Here is a 16,903-nt window from a genome sequence, read left to right as displayed (position 1 = left end):
AATGTCTGAATTAAGCACTCTGGACACTTTTGTCCATACCGAGAGCAAATTATTCCGTATAAACTTTTAACAAATGTGGAGCCAGTTCTTTAGCATAAGATCTAAAAAATTAAATGGCAAAACCAACAGAAGATACTGAGTACCAGTTGGTCTCCATATACACATTGATTTCGGACTTTATCATTTGTTGGAATTCAGGATTTTGCAATAGGGATACATTAAATCACCAACTATATGATTTATTTTTCTCCGTATGCGGCAACATCTCTAAACTCATCAGGGCGTGATCTGAGACTAAGATGTTTCCAATTAAGCAATCCAAAACAGATGAAAGGAGGGACTCCCAATATTATATCATGAGGGGTTCCAGCGGTTTGCAACATCTCTTCAAGATCAATAAATAAGCCCTGATGATCAACGTAAGGTGTGTAAATATATAAACCATGATTTAAACCCACCTTTGCCCCTGAATTTCTACTAAAACAATAATGACTCTTTCTAATTTATCTTTAATCTGTTTGAGATATTTTAAATGTAGATATTTATCAATGTAATGACTCCCCTGCTCTTACTTTAGCCAGCACTACAGAAAACATGCTCACCCCATATCTTCCCAAATGTGTAAGTTTCCTGCTAGGAAAGATGTGTTTCTTGAAGAAATGCTATATCACATGTCTTACACTTAAGAAGAAATAACCTTCCTTCTTTTTATGGGGTGCCCCAACCCATTCACATTCCATGGCCCTAAATTTAACCACAAAATTGGCAAGTTACTTATCAATGAAAAAATTTAAAGAGAGAAAACTCCTCTCAAAATACAGATTAAGTGATCATGATCTAGAAATAGAGAGAAGACATAAGAAAGTCTGGACACCGAGAGAGCAGAGAATATGCAGACACTGCGACCTAAAGCAAACAGAGGGTAAGAAACACTTTCTTCTCATCTGTGCACATACTACACTGAGGGAAATGTTGTCCCCCAAATTTGAAACACTGAATCCATCATTCCTTATACTCAGTGATACAGAGAAAATCCCTTATATACTTGGAGGACGACAGCACAGCCGCCCGCACTAGCTGCTAAATATGTGTAGGTCCACAACAACAATACACAGGCTTATTTTTAAAAGCTTAACAACTTTAATTATAAAAGCTATTGTATTCATTTAAATTGAAAGCTTAATATAATTTAATACCATTTCACATTAAAATAGGCCACAATTGAATAATTAAAAAGTGAGTATTTGGCGTATGCATTAATTGGTTTGCAATATGATGCATTTGTTCTTTTTTTAAAGACGTATATTGTGTACTGCTTATATTGAACTTCAAGTGAAATACTATGTTTATCTAGTCCATGAAAGAAGGGGTTTGGGTCAGTCATCTCTTTCTATATCCACCTTGTGGAGAGATTAAGCTTTTAATATTTTAAAATAGGTATTATAATAGCAATTATTACATAAATCCATCTTACTTTATGTTTTATAGATAGCCTTATATTATGTTTATATTTTCATAGATATTTAGAAGTTAAATGCTAAATAATTATAGTGCTATATCAGACTCCATCTGCCAAAAATCTATATTTAAATAATTTATCATGAGGAGTGAATTTTGTGGATTTCTAAGAAAATTCTGTACAGTGCACTTTGAGATACAGGGATGCGACTTCGTTAAAGCTCCAAAAACTTTTATGTGCTTTTTGGAGCTTCAAGGTTCTGGTCACCATTTACTTGCATTGTATGGACCTACAGAGCTGAAATATTCTAAAAATCATTGTGTTCAGCAGAAGAAAGTCATACACATCTGGGATGGCATGAGGGTGTGTAATTGATAGAATTGAATGTTTTAGGTGAATTATTCAATGCAATGACTTCTAAATGAAATGCTCTTGAACCAACATCTCGGACATGAACGTGTGCCAGACAAAACTACAGCAGTGTGAGGAACTTGGTTTAACCACATCTAATTCACTTTTACCATTTAATATTGCATATTACCACAGTAATATGCATTTTTTGGGGTTAATCTCATACAAAAATAGTCAAGAAATGCCTGGGTCAAATTTAAGCCTATTTCAAGACCTTTTAGGACCACTGAGATATCTTCATTTTGACAATTAAGCTCATCCCCACCCTACCCAAATTCCCAGTTACCTACAGAATTTATTTCAACTCATTTATTATTGTCAGTATACATCATGGTAGTACTTTTGCCATGGATGTAATGTATTCAGATAGTAATAATAAATAAAGGCTTCATTAGTCACAATATATATATTTTTTTAATAATTTACATCTTTCATTTTAGGTTGAAATATGACTGAAGTATTCCTTAATTTGATACAGCCTTTGCTTTAAGATTACATAATGCAGGTCAACAACAATTTAAAACTGATATGTAGTAACAATGCCAGATCAAACAACAGAACTGATGAATTATAAAAGAGACGGGGTCATTTTTTGTTTCCTTTTAATTTTCTATAAAAGAGATGAGTTTATTTCATGATCATAACAGATTTAATCATTGACCTCGATTGCCCACGCACTAATCGAGGAAAATGTTAAACGAAAAAAGATAATACCTGAATAAAAGCAAACTCTCTGCTGAGCTGCAGGTCAGCACATTCTCCGGAGAATCCGAATCTATGGCACATAATGTCCAACTGTTTTACCATGGAAAAGAAAATACATTTAAAGGCTTGAAGGAATGAAGTGTTTCTCTTCTTTGAACTTTTACAGACCAAATTAACCAAAGGAATAAAAATGAGATATTTATATAAGTGGACTTCATGAAAAGAAAAAGTTTGCAAAGTATATTGTTTAAATGAAGTGTTGTCGTCTTTGAAACCTCCAGGTAAGAGCATCCCCCCGTCACATACTGACACGACATACACATCCAAACTCGCACGTCGATGATGTTCATGTGGCTGTTTGGACGGGTCCTCTTCGCCGTTGTGAGAAAACGAAAACAGTTGTTCGGCGTATAATTAGGAAGTCCAGCTAAAACTAGATTTAAACCTGAATATCGTAAATGGGTAAAATATAAAATGTTTACTTTCCTTTTTGTCTTTAAACACAAGCCCTCCCCTAAATCCCCAATTTTCCCTCCCGGATCTTTCAGCAAATCGTGCCCCCTTCCCTCGCCCTCCCAGAACATAATATATGCCAACTAGAATCGCAATACAATACAGGCACTGGAGAAAACACTATAAGAGAAAACTCAAAGGACCTGCCAAGGTCTCAAATTGTGCCCCCCGCCCCCCTTACGGAGTCAAATAACAGAATTAGAACACATCCACTAGAATCGAACAAGAACAATGATAAATCAGAACTGTTTGATTTTTTTTTCAGTTTCAAAATTTTTGCCATTATATCTAGTACAGCATACAGAGTTCTCTCTGTGCAGTTGTAATAAAATGATTTGTGGAAAAAAAACTAAAAAGTCATGCAGTGACCAGCTGAGAGCTCCACTCTGCCTCTTCTCTGCAGTGCTGCGAATAGTCAGATTTGCCTGGTGTTTACATGACGTATTGTAGAATGCAACAGCGTGAACATGTACCAGTTGCAAGTTATCCTTCTATATGTATAATACACTTAAAATAGTGACTATTCTTTAAATTATATTTAACCTAAACGATACTCAGAAACCACCTCTTTTAGACCAACACTCCGGTCTATTGGAAGATTCTTCACCAGGTTGACTTGAAAACAATGATGAAAGTCTCTCTCGATGGTTTCTGTCCTCAATTAACACTTGTCAGAATAATGCATATATTAGGGTTTATTTTCTACAAGGCTACCTAAACTTTTCAATGACGAGTGGGGAGAACAAGAAAATATATTTATATATTAAGAAAGACATGGTAAGTGAAGCGTTTCAGGTTCTCGGCTATCAGCGTAAAAGGATATGGGTGTTTGACATAGACATCAGAGGGGGTAAGGTGTTGGTAAGAGAGTTAAAAATACTTTAAAAAAAGAAAAAGTAAACAAGAAATACAACCAACCAACCAATCAACCAACCAAAACAGTAATTAAGAAAATACCTTTTTACAGTAGATCCTACATAATGAAAAATCTGCACATGATGATAATAATGTGAAACACACCATGTTTAGTCATTCAGTCACAGCCCCTGGTGAATAGTTTGTTTTCATTGTGTTTACAAGTCAGAGGTGTAAGGCAAGCTGTACTTCCTCTCATGAGGAAGTTCTTTAAGTGCCCCTAAATCCCACCCTGCCATTTGCCCGCGTGTTTTCGAGAAAAAGGGGGAAAGGATATGGCAAAAACAATACGATGGGAGGGAAATTAATTAAAACAGAAAACAAAGACGTCTTCTAAACCCCCACAGACATCTGGCAATCGATGGATGCCGTACTACAAATAATCAGTACATTTAAGTCACATATTCCTCCATTGATAACATTGTTCATTGCTCCCATATTCTGAATTAGAGTCACACAAGTGCTCTCTTTGCCGCCATGGTCACAATGCCAAATCCAGGAGGAATGCTGGAGAGGCGATGGCGTGCGTCCCAGTGTGAGGGTCCCTCTTTCTGCTAAGGCAAAAAGGAGAGCTACAGCCTCCCTCTCAGGACCTCAGCTTATCCATCAGCCTCTTCAGTGTTTCTTGTGGTCAGATGAGGTCTTTTCCCTTCCTGCTGTACGAGTCCATTCTGTCCAAGTAGAGGAATCCATGATCCGTTTTGCAGTTTTATCGCTTCCTCTTGCATTTCAGAACAAGTTCTCCTCAAAGATAGCCATCAAATCACTTTGGAAATTCATGTCAATAGTAGCTGCCATCTGTAAAGGTAAAAAAAAACCACAGTCAAATTGGGGAAAACAAAAGATTGATCCATGTAATGCTTCGATGATCACAAAATGAATGAATTAGGGGTGAGGTGGTATCAGCACAAATAGTCCAGTGACTAAAAGTATAATCACATTGTAAATAATAAAAAACAAGGTCCATCCCAAATTTGAAGAGTTCAGTGTTTTTTTTATTTTTAATAGATACATTGCAATAGAACAAAATCAATAAAAAATTAAAAATGTTAAAATAAATGTATAAAAGTATCTCAACTTTTTATTATTATTAATTCATTGTTTTTTTGACACTATGCCAGCAAAAATGTAAAGATCGGTTTTGAACAACAACTCAAACTGAACCTGGACTGACTTTGTTAAAAACCTGTTAGTTCATCAAATAAATAAAGAACTTTTTTTTGGTAGAATAATTTGCCTTCATACTTTGACATTTGGAAGTAGCTTTCCATTGCATAATATAAGGAACAGTTACAGAATTCCATTTAGGTCTACTCTTGTTACAATATACTGTATTTTTATTTAGCATGTTTTAGCTCTGGTGGTTATTAAAGAGTGTTCACCCAAAAATGAAAATTTGCATCTCTTTCACGCAATCCCAGATGTGTGACTTTTTTCCTTCTGATGAACACAAACAAAGATTTACAATTAATGTAATCCATAGGACATTAGTGGTTTAATATGTCTTCTGAAGTGATGCAATCTCTTTGGGTAAGAAACAGATCAATATTTCAATCCTTTTTCACAATTAATCTCCACTTTCACTTTCAGAGTGTGAAAGGTGTAGAAACAGATAAACAGATCAATATTCAAGTCCTTTTTACTATCAATCTTCATTTTCACATTCTTTCACACTCTGACAGTGGAGATTTATTGTGAAAAAGGATTGAAATCTCTATCTGTTTTTCAGTCACACCTATCATATCACTTCTTTATGTGCTTCTCAAGCTTCAAAATTCTGGTCACCATTCACTTGCATTGTATAGACCTACAGAGCTGAAATATTCTGTTTAGCAGAAGTCATACACATCTGGGATGGCATAAGGGTGGGTAAATGATGAGAGAATTTTCATTTTTGGGTGAACTATCTCTGTAAACTAATCGCAGACATGTCAGTTGCTCGCTTTTGTTTATACTTTATTCACAATTTGAATAACAGTTTTGTTTTGAAACCTTATGAGAGGGCCATTGTGAAGTTGACTAAAAGATGAAGTGTGTAACTTTTCAGTGTTAAAAATACTTCTATCCCAGCTTAATATGCAGAAACAAAAGTAAGCCATTTGCTGGCAAAAACTGTAAAAACTTGCTGTTTGTATTGAGAGACCCGTCCAGCCCGACACAACATCATTAACGCAATCAATGGTTTGATTAATTGTAAATACTGTCTTGATTTAAAGGTGCTGAGTAACTTTTGTCTGTGTCATCTTGGACTTACACTGACACCTAGCGGCTTGGATGTAGCATCATTTAACATCAATAGTTTTAAGTTTCAGTTGACATTGTAGAAATGTATTATTCACAGTTAGTCGTGATTAATTTAATCAGTGAGTGAAAGTGTCAAATAACAGGACGGTTACTGAGATTAAGCAAGTAGTTTTCGGCTGGTCATGTGATTGTAACATGGCAGCCCCCATGTGTGGACCCTCTCCATGTAGAATAAATCAGCTTTTATAAGGTTACTGATATGACTGGAGTCTTCATTTTAATGGGAGTGCTCATGATTTCCTACATATATTGCAAAATTAAAATTCATGTCTTTAGGAGTTCTACTTTTTTAATGAGGAAACAAATTACTGAGTGCACCTTTAATGTATAAAACAGCAATAAAGTATTTCAGGGACAGTTCTCAGCTAGTTTGGTTTAGCTCACAGAAAGAATCTGGCATGCAGTTGATCCACCAAAAATATATATTTGAATATATATTAAATTGAAATTGATTACAATTACAACATCAAGGGAAATAATTAACAGCCCTAGAATAATGAAGACATTTTTGACCATTTTATAAATGCATGGCAAATGCAGATATATGAGTTAATTCACTCAGTCCAATTGCTATCTCCATGTTTGACATAGGCCGAACAAGCACTAATAGGACATCTTAAAAATGTTATCAACAGCAGCAAAGGGGCAGGGCTTGTTTTTCTAACTAGCACTTTGAATATTTTCTGAATGTAAGATAGAGCCCATTCCCTACCATGAGGTGGCATGTTGTGCTGTCACTATAGAAACAATACTGCAAAATTTATACCAACAAATTTTGACAATTTATTCCCCAGCCCTTGTGTCAATGTTGAGTGACAGTTATGTTTCAAGTGCAGCTGTAACTCACCGCCTCTCTCCTCCTCCTCTCCTGCTCCCGGCGACGTGCGAGCTCCCTCTGCTGGTCAAGTGCACTCTGTGAAGCAGGGGATTGGGGCGGGGCTTGGGAAGGCTGCGGGACAGAGGGTGGTTGGGCCGGGTTCTGGGCTTGGGACTGAACTGGGTGCTGCTGCTGAGGGGCCTGGACTTGCTGTGGCTCAGGCCGCCTGCGAGGCTCCTCCTGAGGCCTTCTCACAGTCTCGATGGAGTCCTCTTCATCTCGTCCCCTTCAAAGAGAAACAAAAGGCCCTTTTAAAACCACTCGTCACCCTTTATGTTTAAAATAAGACATGGTTACATCAGCTCCGTTCCAAAACCTAGTGAGCTGTTTACAGCATTTAAGGCATCTTCGGCACCCTCCCGACACATAGTCAAGTCTCCCATGCTCTTTTTGCATGATGCATGGAGTTCCAAATCAGACACTTATGAAACTGTATTTCATTTAGGATGCTACCTTAGAAAGCAGATTCCTATATAGGTAGTGGACAGCAAGGACGCTCACTAGGTTTGCAACAGAGCCTGAGTCATTGCGCTTTGTAGTCATTCTCTTCTGAGCGGCTCTCTTACCGAAGTTTCTCTTGTTCTCTGCGCAGACGATCTTTTTCAGCTTGCTCAGCCTGAGCCTTCAAGGCCTTCTCTCGCTCTTCCTTCTCCCGGGCCGCACGCCGGAACTGCTCAAAGCTATCACTGGATGACTTCAGAGCAGACGAGGGAGTGGAGGTGGATTTCTGAGCCAGGCTTGCCCAGGAACCCATATTCTTTAGTTTCACGTCCTGAGAACAAAATTAGGCCGGATGAAGTGTTAGGGGTACATTCCAGAGGTACATGGTGGCTTACTGTTCTACAAATGCAAACAATCATATTCATAGAAAAGTTTGAAAACGAATGAAATCGTCCCTTCCACCCATCTGTACCTTTTTAGGAGCCACGGGTGTCTTGGGCTCCTGTTTGAATTTGTCTTTGTCCTGCATGGAAGGAGATGGACCGCTATGCTCAGAGGAGCGGATGACAGGACGGGAACTTTCAAGTGGCTTCATATCTGCTCCTAAAACAGGGTTGACAAATAATACAATTAACATCATAAGCACAAACACTTACATACAGTTGCATGCTCTGAAATCAGTGACCTCACTCACTCTGTTGGCTATGGCCTGGCATTGTGGGTTTGCTGTCAGGGTGTTTATGAGTCTCTTGTCTCATTACTGGACTGAAGGGCTCACCGCGCATCACAGGTGATGGGGGAAGCTTCTCTTCTTTAATGCCACCCAGAGCTGAAGGACCTCGCTGTGGTTCCTTTAGTAAACAAAAAAACTCTTGTCACATTACATCAATCCAAGCAGACACAGCACGAATTAATCCATGCCACAATTGAGAAACTAGACAATATATTACTTACCTTTTTGACCTGAGTCGGGGACTGGTGGACTAAACCATACTGTGAGATCTGAGGGGAATGCATCATGAGCGGGGAGGGGTTATCTCGCAGGTGTGCTGTCGAAATAGAGAAAGGCACTATTAAAATCAAGCACAGATGATCCTGTCTTAAAAAAAAAGACTACAGTCTAACTACCATCTTTGAAAAAGTAGTTAACTACACTAAAATTTCTATCAAAAAGCAGCTAACTACATTGAAGCTACTTTAGGGTGTATAAAATAAATATTCATAAACAATAGTGAAATATTATAAAAATAAAATACGAAGTACAATTCTAGCTGGCTACAATGAATAATAACATGTTACTGCAAAAGCTAAACTTAAACTACTGTCAAACTACCAAAAATGTAGTCAAATTAGCAGCGTCGTAACTTGATGAATGTTACCTGAGTTATACGAGTCAGACTTGTGTTGACGTGGAGAATGATGCGCTGACTGCTGCTGCTGGATGATCTGCTGTGCTTTCATGGAGGGCATTTTGTGTTGGCTGGGCTGCGTTTGTGTGGTCTGCATTGGGCCTTGTGAGAAGTTAATTTGCTGCTGCGAGTGCTGCATGTGTCTGGTCTGATGCTGCGAGAGCTGCAGGGAGGGCTGGTGTGATGCTGATGGCTGAGTCTGAATGGGGAGCTGTGCAGGGGGCAAGGAGCTCTGCGTGCCCAGATGAGACTGAACCTGGGAAGTAGACCAATAACATGTCAATGAGCTTTTCTTTAAATTAAACATCAAGATTTAAGCCTGCACTACGGGTACCACAGGAATACCAGCATTATCTTTTAATTTTAGAATTGATTTGGTATTGAATTACAATAATTTTATACAAATGAATTACGTGACCAATTTGTTTAAGTACAAAAAAACATGAGGTCATGGAACTGCATACATAATTCTAAAAGAATTAGCAAAATGCTGTTTAAAATAGTTTTAGATGGCATATAGCATGTCCCCACTGGAAATTTCAATCTCCCCAAAACATTTTCATGTGAACTACCCACCTGCACTGATTGTAGCAGGGAAGGCTGCCCTGGCTGTTGCTGCCTGCTCTGCAGAGACTGCATTAACGAAGTCGTCTGCTGGGATTGCTGCTGCTGCTGCAGGCGGTTTGGCTGCAAATGCTGCAGGTACATGGGCAGGGGCATGGAGGGAATGGGCTCCTCATCATCCTCCAGCAGCATCTGTGGGGGCTGGGAAGAAAGCAGGCCCTGGGGAGTGAGTGTGGGAGGGGAGAGGGGCCGATGGCGGATTGGCTGAGGTGCCTGCGGTAGATGATGTGGGGGCGGAGGGGGTTGCTGTGGTTGGTTCTGCTGTGGCATGGTCTGCTGGGGTTGCTGCGGCTGCTGGGGAGTGCTCTGTTGCGGAGGTTTAGGAGGTAGCGGGGCTGCCCTGTTACTGGGCCGTGAAGGCTGCTGGGGCATTGCGTTGTGCAGGGCTGTAGACCAATGACATTAGGAAAACATGAATTAGAAAAGCGTCAATATGACGAGATATGGCTATGACAAATTTTCAGCTTTCAAGTAAAGAGCTGCATAAAGTGACAACAATCACAGCCAATCAGAACATATTTGATTTTTTAACAGAGGTAGTTAAGTGGCATTTTAGAACAACGAGATGTGGGTGGTGTAACACAACCAAAACGGAAATCGAGTGATCAACAGAATGTCTTAATACACACTGCTTAATGTGGTCTGGATTTTAAAGTGGTTGATAAAATGGTTAAAGGGTTGATATAATACAAATATATACAATACAGTTTAATGATAGCAAATGAGACCAATACAAAATTGTGGGAATCAAATGTGCACTTAGACTCAATCAATTTACAAAAAAAACATTATAACAGAAGCCACTCCCAAAAACAGTGCAGAGTATGTGGTGAAGCTGTAAATACTTAAAAAACTGAGATCTGGTAATCCCAAAATGTTGAATCATATTTTCAAAAGATCTCAATACTCCACTCTCATATAGGTCACAGAGTGTAGTAACCCCCCTCACAATCTACTCTGACCAACAGAAAGGGGACTTATTAATACATAGTTTAGGGTTCAGCCATATGCTCGAGGCTACGTTTAAATAAATATGCGAGTTAAACACTCTGGACACTTTTGTCCATATCGAGGGCAAATGCAAGATAACTGGGTGTAACTTAACTTCTCCAATTGGTCTGATCGAAAGGCTTTGCAATAGCGAAATAGGGGCAAGAACTTCCTTTTCAATACAAAACCAGGGAGGGGGTTCTCAGGTGGAAGCATCCAAATGAGCCAAATTTCTGAGCCTGAATGCATAATAAAACTAAATCTTGGGTAGGCCTAACCCACCTTTGTCAATTGGCCCAAGTAACTTATTGAAATTTAACCTGGGACGCTTACCATTCCAAATGAAGGACTTCGCTATGCTATCAAACTGCTTGAAATAAGAGAGGGGGACATCTACAGTGAGCGATTGTAACAGGAAGTTGATTTTTGGAATCCAATTCATTTGAAGATAATCCCATTCCACCATATCAAACGCCTTTTCGGCGTCAAATGAGATGGCAGCGACCAGAGACTGATCGTTCGCTACTGACCACATAATATTGATTAAACGCCTATTGTTATCAGAAGAGCTGTGGCCCCAAATAAACCCCACCTGATCTATATGTATAAGAGATGTCATAACTTTACTTAATTAACAATTTCATGGAAAATGAACAATAACTCTTACACTCGCAAGAATCAGACTTATCCGGGCTTGTGTCATGGTTGGGGGAAGCTTTGCATTCTTTAATGATTCTGTATAAACTTCTAACAAAAGTGGAGCCAGTTCTGTAAAATAAGATCTAAAAAATTCTGCAGCAAAGCCACCTGGCCCCGGAGCCTTGCCTGTAGGTAAGATCTTAACTTGTCAAGATCCTCCAAGGTTATATCAGAATCAACAGAATTGTTTTGCTCATTTGTCAATTTAGGGAGTTCTAATGGTTCCACAAATTGTCTAATATCCTTATCAGTAGACGAAGACGTGGAGCTATAAAGATCAAGGTAGAACTCTTTAAAGGCCTTGATAATATCAATGGTCAAGGTAAATATTTCACCACCTGCAGGGAATGATAGAAAAAGATCATCTCTGCTTTATATATCTAGCCAAAAGCTTCCCTGCTTTGCCCCTGAAAAATCAAAACTCCACTTTCTGCATCAAAATAGTATTATATCTGTATTACAATCGGGTCAATTCTCTGAGGCCATCAGATGACATTCGGCACTTCAGCTCTGCCTCTGCACTTTTAATATTCCCTTCCAACACCATGAGTTCTCGTGCTTTGGATTTTTTGGTAAATGAGGCATACTGTATGATCCGACCCCTAAGAACCACCTTAAGTGCCTCCCAAGCCACGCCAACAGAAGATACTGAAGACCAGTCGGTCTCCATTAAAAACATTGATTTCTAAACTCATGATCTGAGTGTGATCTGAGACTAAAATGTTTCCAATTGAGCAATCCACAACAGATGAAATGAGGGACTTAGATATAAAAAAATCTATTGTAGATTAAATCTTATGGACTTATGAATTTTTTTTTTTATAGTTCCTACCAGATGGGTTCAAAAGTCACCAAATATCTGCAAGACCAAGACTTTTTACTCATCCTGTGAAGCGTCAATGTTGCTCTGGGGGCTTACACACTTTTGCTTCACTATGATCAATCAAAAGATTAAAGTCTCCTTCCAATATTATATCATGAGGGGGTCCGGCGGCTTGCAACATCCCTTCAAGATCAATAAAAAAACCCTGATCATCAACAATAGGCATGTAAATATTAGCCAAAACCAACCTTTGCTCCAGAATTTCTGCTAAAACTGTAATGATTCTCCCTAATTTATCTTTAATCTGTTTGAGACATTTGAATTGTAGATGTTTATTTATCAATGTGATGACTCCCATACTCTTACTTGAGCCAGCACTACAGAAAATGTCCAAATCATATCTTACCACATGTTTCAGCTTCCTGCGAGGAAAGATGTGTTTGTTGAAGAAACATTTCTTACATTTAAGAAAAGATATAACCTTCCTTTTTATCAGGTGACCCAACCCATTTCACATTTCATGTGGCGAAAGATAACCCACGCATATTAACATTTGACATTTTGATATAATAAGCCAAATAAATTTTCAAAAACAAAATTGTACAGACCACGTGCCAAGATAAGTGCAACAATCAAACCCCGAAATCCAGTTCCTCGGATGGTCAAGAGTCAAATTCACTCGGAAGCCGCATAAAATAAAATTATATACCTTGATTTAATTAATCAACTTTATAAAAGACATCCTTTGTGTGGGCATGTAGATATTTTGCGGCCATCCCCAGCATCCACTCTCAATCTGGCTGGGAACCCCAGTGCAACAGCAATCCTCAATCAATGTAAAAGTTTCATCAAGGGAAGTGATATTCCACAAAACAAACTCCAGCCACTAGGCGGAACCAACACAAACAGAAAAAAAATGGCACCAGCTTCCACAGACCGTTGAGTGTTTTCAGCGAGTCAATCCACTCACATGAGTAACACTAAATGGCTTACTCCAATGTATTTATGAAGGACAGTGCTTGTTTGGGACATGTAAATACCCTGTGGCCATCCTTCATTTCTATTCTCAGTTTGGCCAGAAACATCAGTGCAAAGGTGTTTCTCTTGTCAAATTTGCAAAGTCTGAGAACAAGAAAATTCTTCCAAGAAAGCTTTCCTTTGCTCCTCGCCTTGCGCAACGAGATCTTTATCAGATGATCTCAAAAATGTGTCCAGAAATGACTGGGACTCTGTGAGCTTGCTCAATTTCCAGCTTATGGCCTGTTATGTTGAGCAGACTCGGGAAGAGCTCGTATAGGAATTTCACCATACATCTGCCTTCATGCTCAGGAATTCTAACAATCTGTACGTTGTTTGTTCGGCTCATATTTTCCAAAACTTTCAGTTTTTCCAAAAATGTTCTCTTTTGAATAATTCCCTTTCCAATGACTCCAGATAATCTATCCGCTTCTCAACATCTGCCACTCTTGTATCCAACACAGATAATTTTGCTTCCATCTCAGTGATCGATCGACGTATTACAGCGAGATCCTCCAAGTCAGCAAAAACCTTCGTCAGCATCACAAACATGTTGGACAGCTGAGGCTGAATTTCCCAGGCCGCACCATCCAAACAGAGTCCCAGGTCTGCAAGCCCATCAGAGGTTTCATCTTGAGCACGTAAGTGTCTTTTAATATCTCCAGAGCCTGAGGATTTTGACTTCTTTGCCATATTTAAACACAGGGTGTATAGAATCTCACCAGATTATAACATGAAAATAATTTAAAAAAAAACAAGCAAAGTGGGCAGAGCTCGCCATTTACATGTCTGCTCCTCGCATGGCATCACGTGACCCCTCCATGTACTGTGATTAAATTGCGATTAAATCACAAAACTCTGCAATTAGTAAAATGGATCATTTCACAGCCATAGTCACAATGTAAAAACATCTTAATGATCCTAAAATATGTTTTATTTTCTACAAGCAAAATATAATTTCTTATTTGATTGGAGTACAATAGGACAAGGACATTTTCTTAACAGTTTCGTAAGAATCACCCCATTAGCATGACATTTTATTTTTACATTTTATAGGACACACTTTGACTCTTAATTGCACAGAGCCTGGTTAGACATGGTTCTAAAACAAAAGAAACTGGAAGCTTTCACTTACCTGGGGAAGGGAGAATGTGGTGCTGGTTCAGAAATGGGTGCGTGTCAGGCGACACAGGACCTCCTGGAGGGTGAGCATTGAGGTGCGGTGGTGCAGGGGAGGATGAGTCATTGGCATGGTGGGAAAGGTGCATGAGGGGCTGGCCGAAGTGGGACAGAGGATCAAAGGGGTTCTCCAGCAGCTGTGAGGGCTCCAGGGCTGTGACGGGAGGAGCAATGTAAGCAGCGGGAGAGGGATGCTGTTGCTGTTTTAGCTGAATGGTGGGCTGCAGTGCCGCAGTCTGAGGCTGATGGGGAATCTGCGGCTGAGGCATGCCTGGAGCCATCACCTGGTGATGAGCCTTCTTCCCTTCACCTCTAACCCTCTTCTTCAGCTTTGAAGCTATACCTGAGTTGGTGAAGAAAGCGCTTTTCATTAGCAGCCAACCCATAAATCACAGAGACTGATTAATTATCCAGTTTGATCTATTCATTTCTTAATCTGCGACTGCGCCGAAAATCGCCTGCTAGCACGTGAAGGAGCGTTTTCAAACATGTTAATGGCTAATCACAGTTAATTTTGTTGCCATAATAGACCGGTGTGCAACGGTCTTATTTAACTGGTCCTGCATATCAGAGCTGTGTCAGATACATATGAGCTCGAAACTCTGTTCCTCAAGAATGTTGCATGATGGTCAGTCCCTAAAACTCCAAGCAGGTGATCCGGGCCGTGTAAACCGAAAGCTGTTCAATTCAAATTCAACCGAAAGCTGAGTGCATGAGAGAAAATTTAAATTAAAAAACTTCAAACTTCAAATTAAAAGTGCTTCTCATGCGCTTTAAGTAAATGTCATATTAACTGTGCGGTCTATGTAGGATTACCGTATTTTCCAGAATAGTTAAATGGTAAATGCGATTCAGATGTTGCATTTTCACTCTAAAATAAAATTTTTACACCACACCTTGTGATTGCATAACATAATTTACAACTAAAACTCACTTCAACTCATAACCCAATTACGAAGTTACGTGATAGTCATTAACCATGATTTGCTACTTACTAGTCAGTTGGAGGTGGTATTAGGGGGATGAACATTCTCATTCTAGAAAGCATTTGATTGGACAAAACTCTGTAGTGCAAGATGAGTCATCAATATTTTTTGGCACGTTTTCCCAGAAGAGAAAGACATTCGAAATGCTAAAGGTTTGGTTTGTCAACATTTAAGAGTATAATACGGTTCAAAATAAACTGAAATGAATCCATGCCTGCTGCTGCGACTGACTCACCGGTTTCTGAATCTTCACTTTCTGAAGAGCTGGACTGACTGCTGCTACCCGATTCTGATGAAGAGCCTTTTGTCTTTGCAGCATTCATTGCCTCCATGGACTTCTCTGGAACTGAATGACAAAGAAAAAAAAAATACAATCCATTAGAATCTTTCCCAAAAAAGATCCCACTTTCACATACAAAATGTATAAAGCAGGGTTCTTGACTACTCACTTGCAGGCTTCTTCTTTTTGCGGAGACAGGACGACACATATCTCTCCAGCTCCCGCAGCGTGGAGGGCTTCAACGTCTCAAAATCTATCTCAATCTCATCTGGGTTAGAGTTCTTGAGAGAAGGCTCGCGGGACTGGATAATGTGGACCACACGGCCCAGCTTGTCACCAGGCAGCTTGTTAATGTCCAGACTGAGCTGTCTCTTCTCTTCATAGGACATGGGCTTACACTTCTCCCCAGCAGCCATGCCGCCTGTCATTGCAGGCCCTCCGGCCAGACCCAGATCCTCCTCAGTATCCAGGCCTGCCACAGGCTGCAGGGTGGGTGGGGCGTTGCTTGGGGGAGCTATGGAGCGGTTGCCCTTACCTCCCTCCTTCTTACTACAAGACAAAAATAAAAAATGGCAATGAAACTATATGGTTAAAGAGAAGTCTTATCATGCACAAAGTTATGTAACCCTCCAAATCAAATCTTTCATTGATGGAACTGGTCAAATTCCATTAATTCAAGTTTGGAACAACATAAGGGTGGGTACATTTTCATTTCTAGGTGAAGTATTACTTTAACACTGTTTACTTGACTATTTGCCTAATTAATATTCTTTCCCTACCTGGGTTTTTTAGGCTTCTTAGGCAGAGGATCCTTGTTCTTGGGCTTTCCCTGAGCCTTAAGCTCCAGGATCTCCTCAAGTACAGGCATGACTCCAGCTTTCTTTTTGTGCTTGTCTTTCTTCTTCTCCTTCTTTTCTTTCTTTGGTTTGCTGGCCTGAGGCTGGGACAAGGCAGCCAGCTGCTCATGCACCGCTTTCAGCTGAATAACAAGAGAGCACAAACAAAATAATGTGATTAAATCCAATCTCTCAGAAGACAGTGAAAATACAAATCTCCTGGCAAGCTCTTCCATAAAAAATGAACCTCTTCAGCTCGAACATTTTTGGGCTTTTGCCTGCAATTCTTCACACCCAAAGTTAAATGCTCACATATACAGTGGACTATTTGCAATAAATTGGTCTCATTTTACAGATCCCAAATTTTAAGTTTACACTCTCATGATGTACAATTGTTTTTACATTTTTTCATTTGTTTTTGTTGCTCATTTGCAA

The 16,903-nt window shown here is 39.4% G+C and overlaps 1 protein-coding gene across 4 annotated transcripts in view; it reads right to left on the bottom strand.

The window, feature by feature from the left end:
• Positions 1–2,274: 2,274 nt before the first annotated feature.
• Positions 2,275–16,903, bottom strand: part of brd4 (bromodomain containing 4) — an 81,415-nt gene continuing 66,786 nt past the window's right edge. For all 4 annotated transcript variants that reach the window (XM_052138925.1, XM_052138926.1, XM_052138924.1 and 1 more), the window contains 12 exons: positions 16,412–16,611; positions 15,802–16,181; positions 15,588–15,698; positions 14,323–14,709; positions 9,611–10,044; positions 9,005–9,290; positions 8,580–8,674; positions 8,320–8,476; positions 8,098–8,228; positions 7,751–7,956; positions 7,155–7,410; positions 2,275–4,801 (listed from right to left, as the gene is read on the bottom strand). In XM_052138925.1, the coding sequence (XP_051994885.1) occupies positions 4,733–4,801; positions 7,155–7,410; positions 7,751–7,956; positions 8,098–8,228; positions 8,320–8,476; positions 8,580–8,674; positions 9,005–9,290; positions 9,611–10,044; positions 14,323–14,709; positions 15,588–15,698; positions 15,802–16,181; positions 16,412–16,611 (2,712 nt within the window). In that variant the 3' untranslated portion in view covers positions 2,275–4,732. The remainder of the gene's footprint in view (positions 4,802–7,154; positions 7,411–7,750; positions 7,957–8,097; positions 8,229–8,319; positions 8,477–8,579; positions 8,675–9,004; positions 9,291–9,610; positions 10,045–14,322; positions 14,710–15,587; positions 15,699–15,801; positions 16,182–16,411; positions 16,612–16,903) is intronic.

Source organism: Xyrauchen texanus, chromosome 12, assembly GCF_025860055.1.
Source record: "Xyrauchen texanus isolate HMW12.3.18 chromosome 12, RBS_HiC_50CHRs, whole genome shotgun sequence".
NCBI lineage: Eukaryota > Metazoa > Chordata > Actinopteri > Cypriniformes > Catostomidae > Xyrauchen > Xyrauchen texanus.
This window is presented reverse-complemented; position numbering and strand designations above follow the sequence as displayed.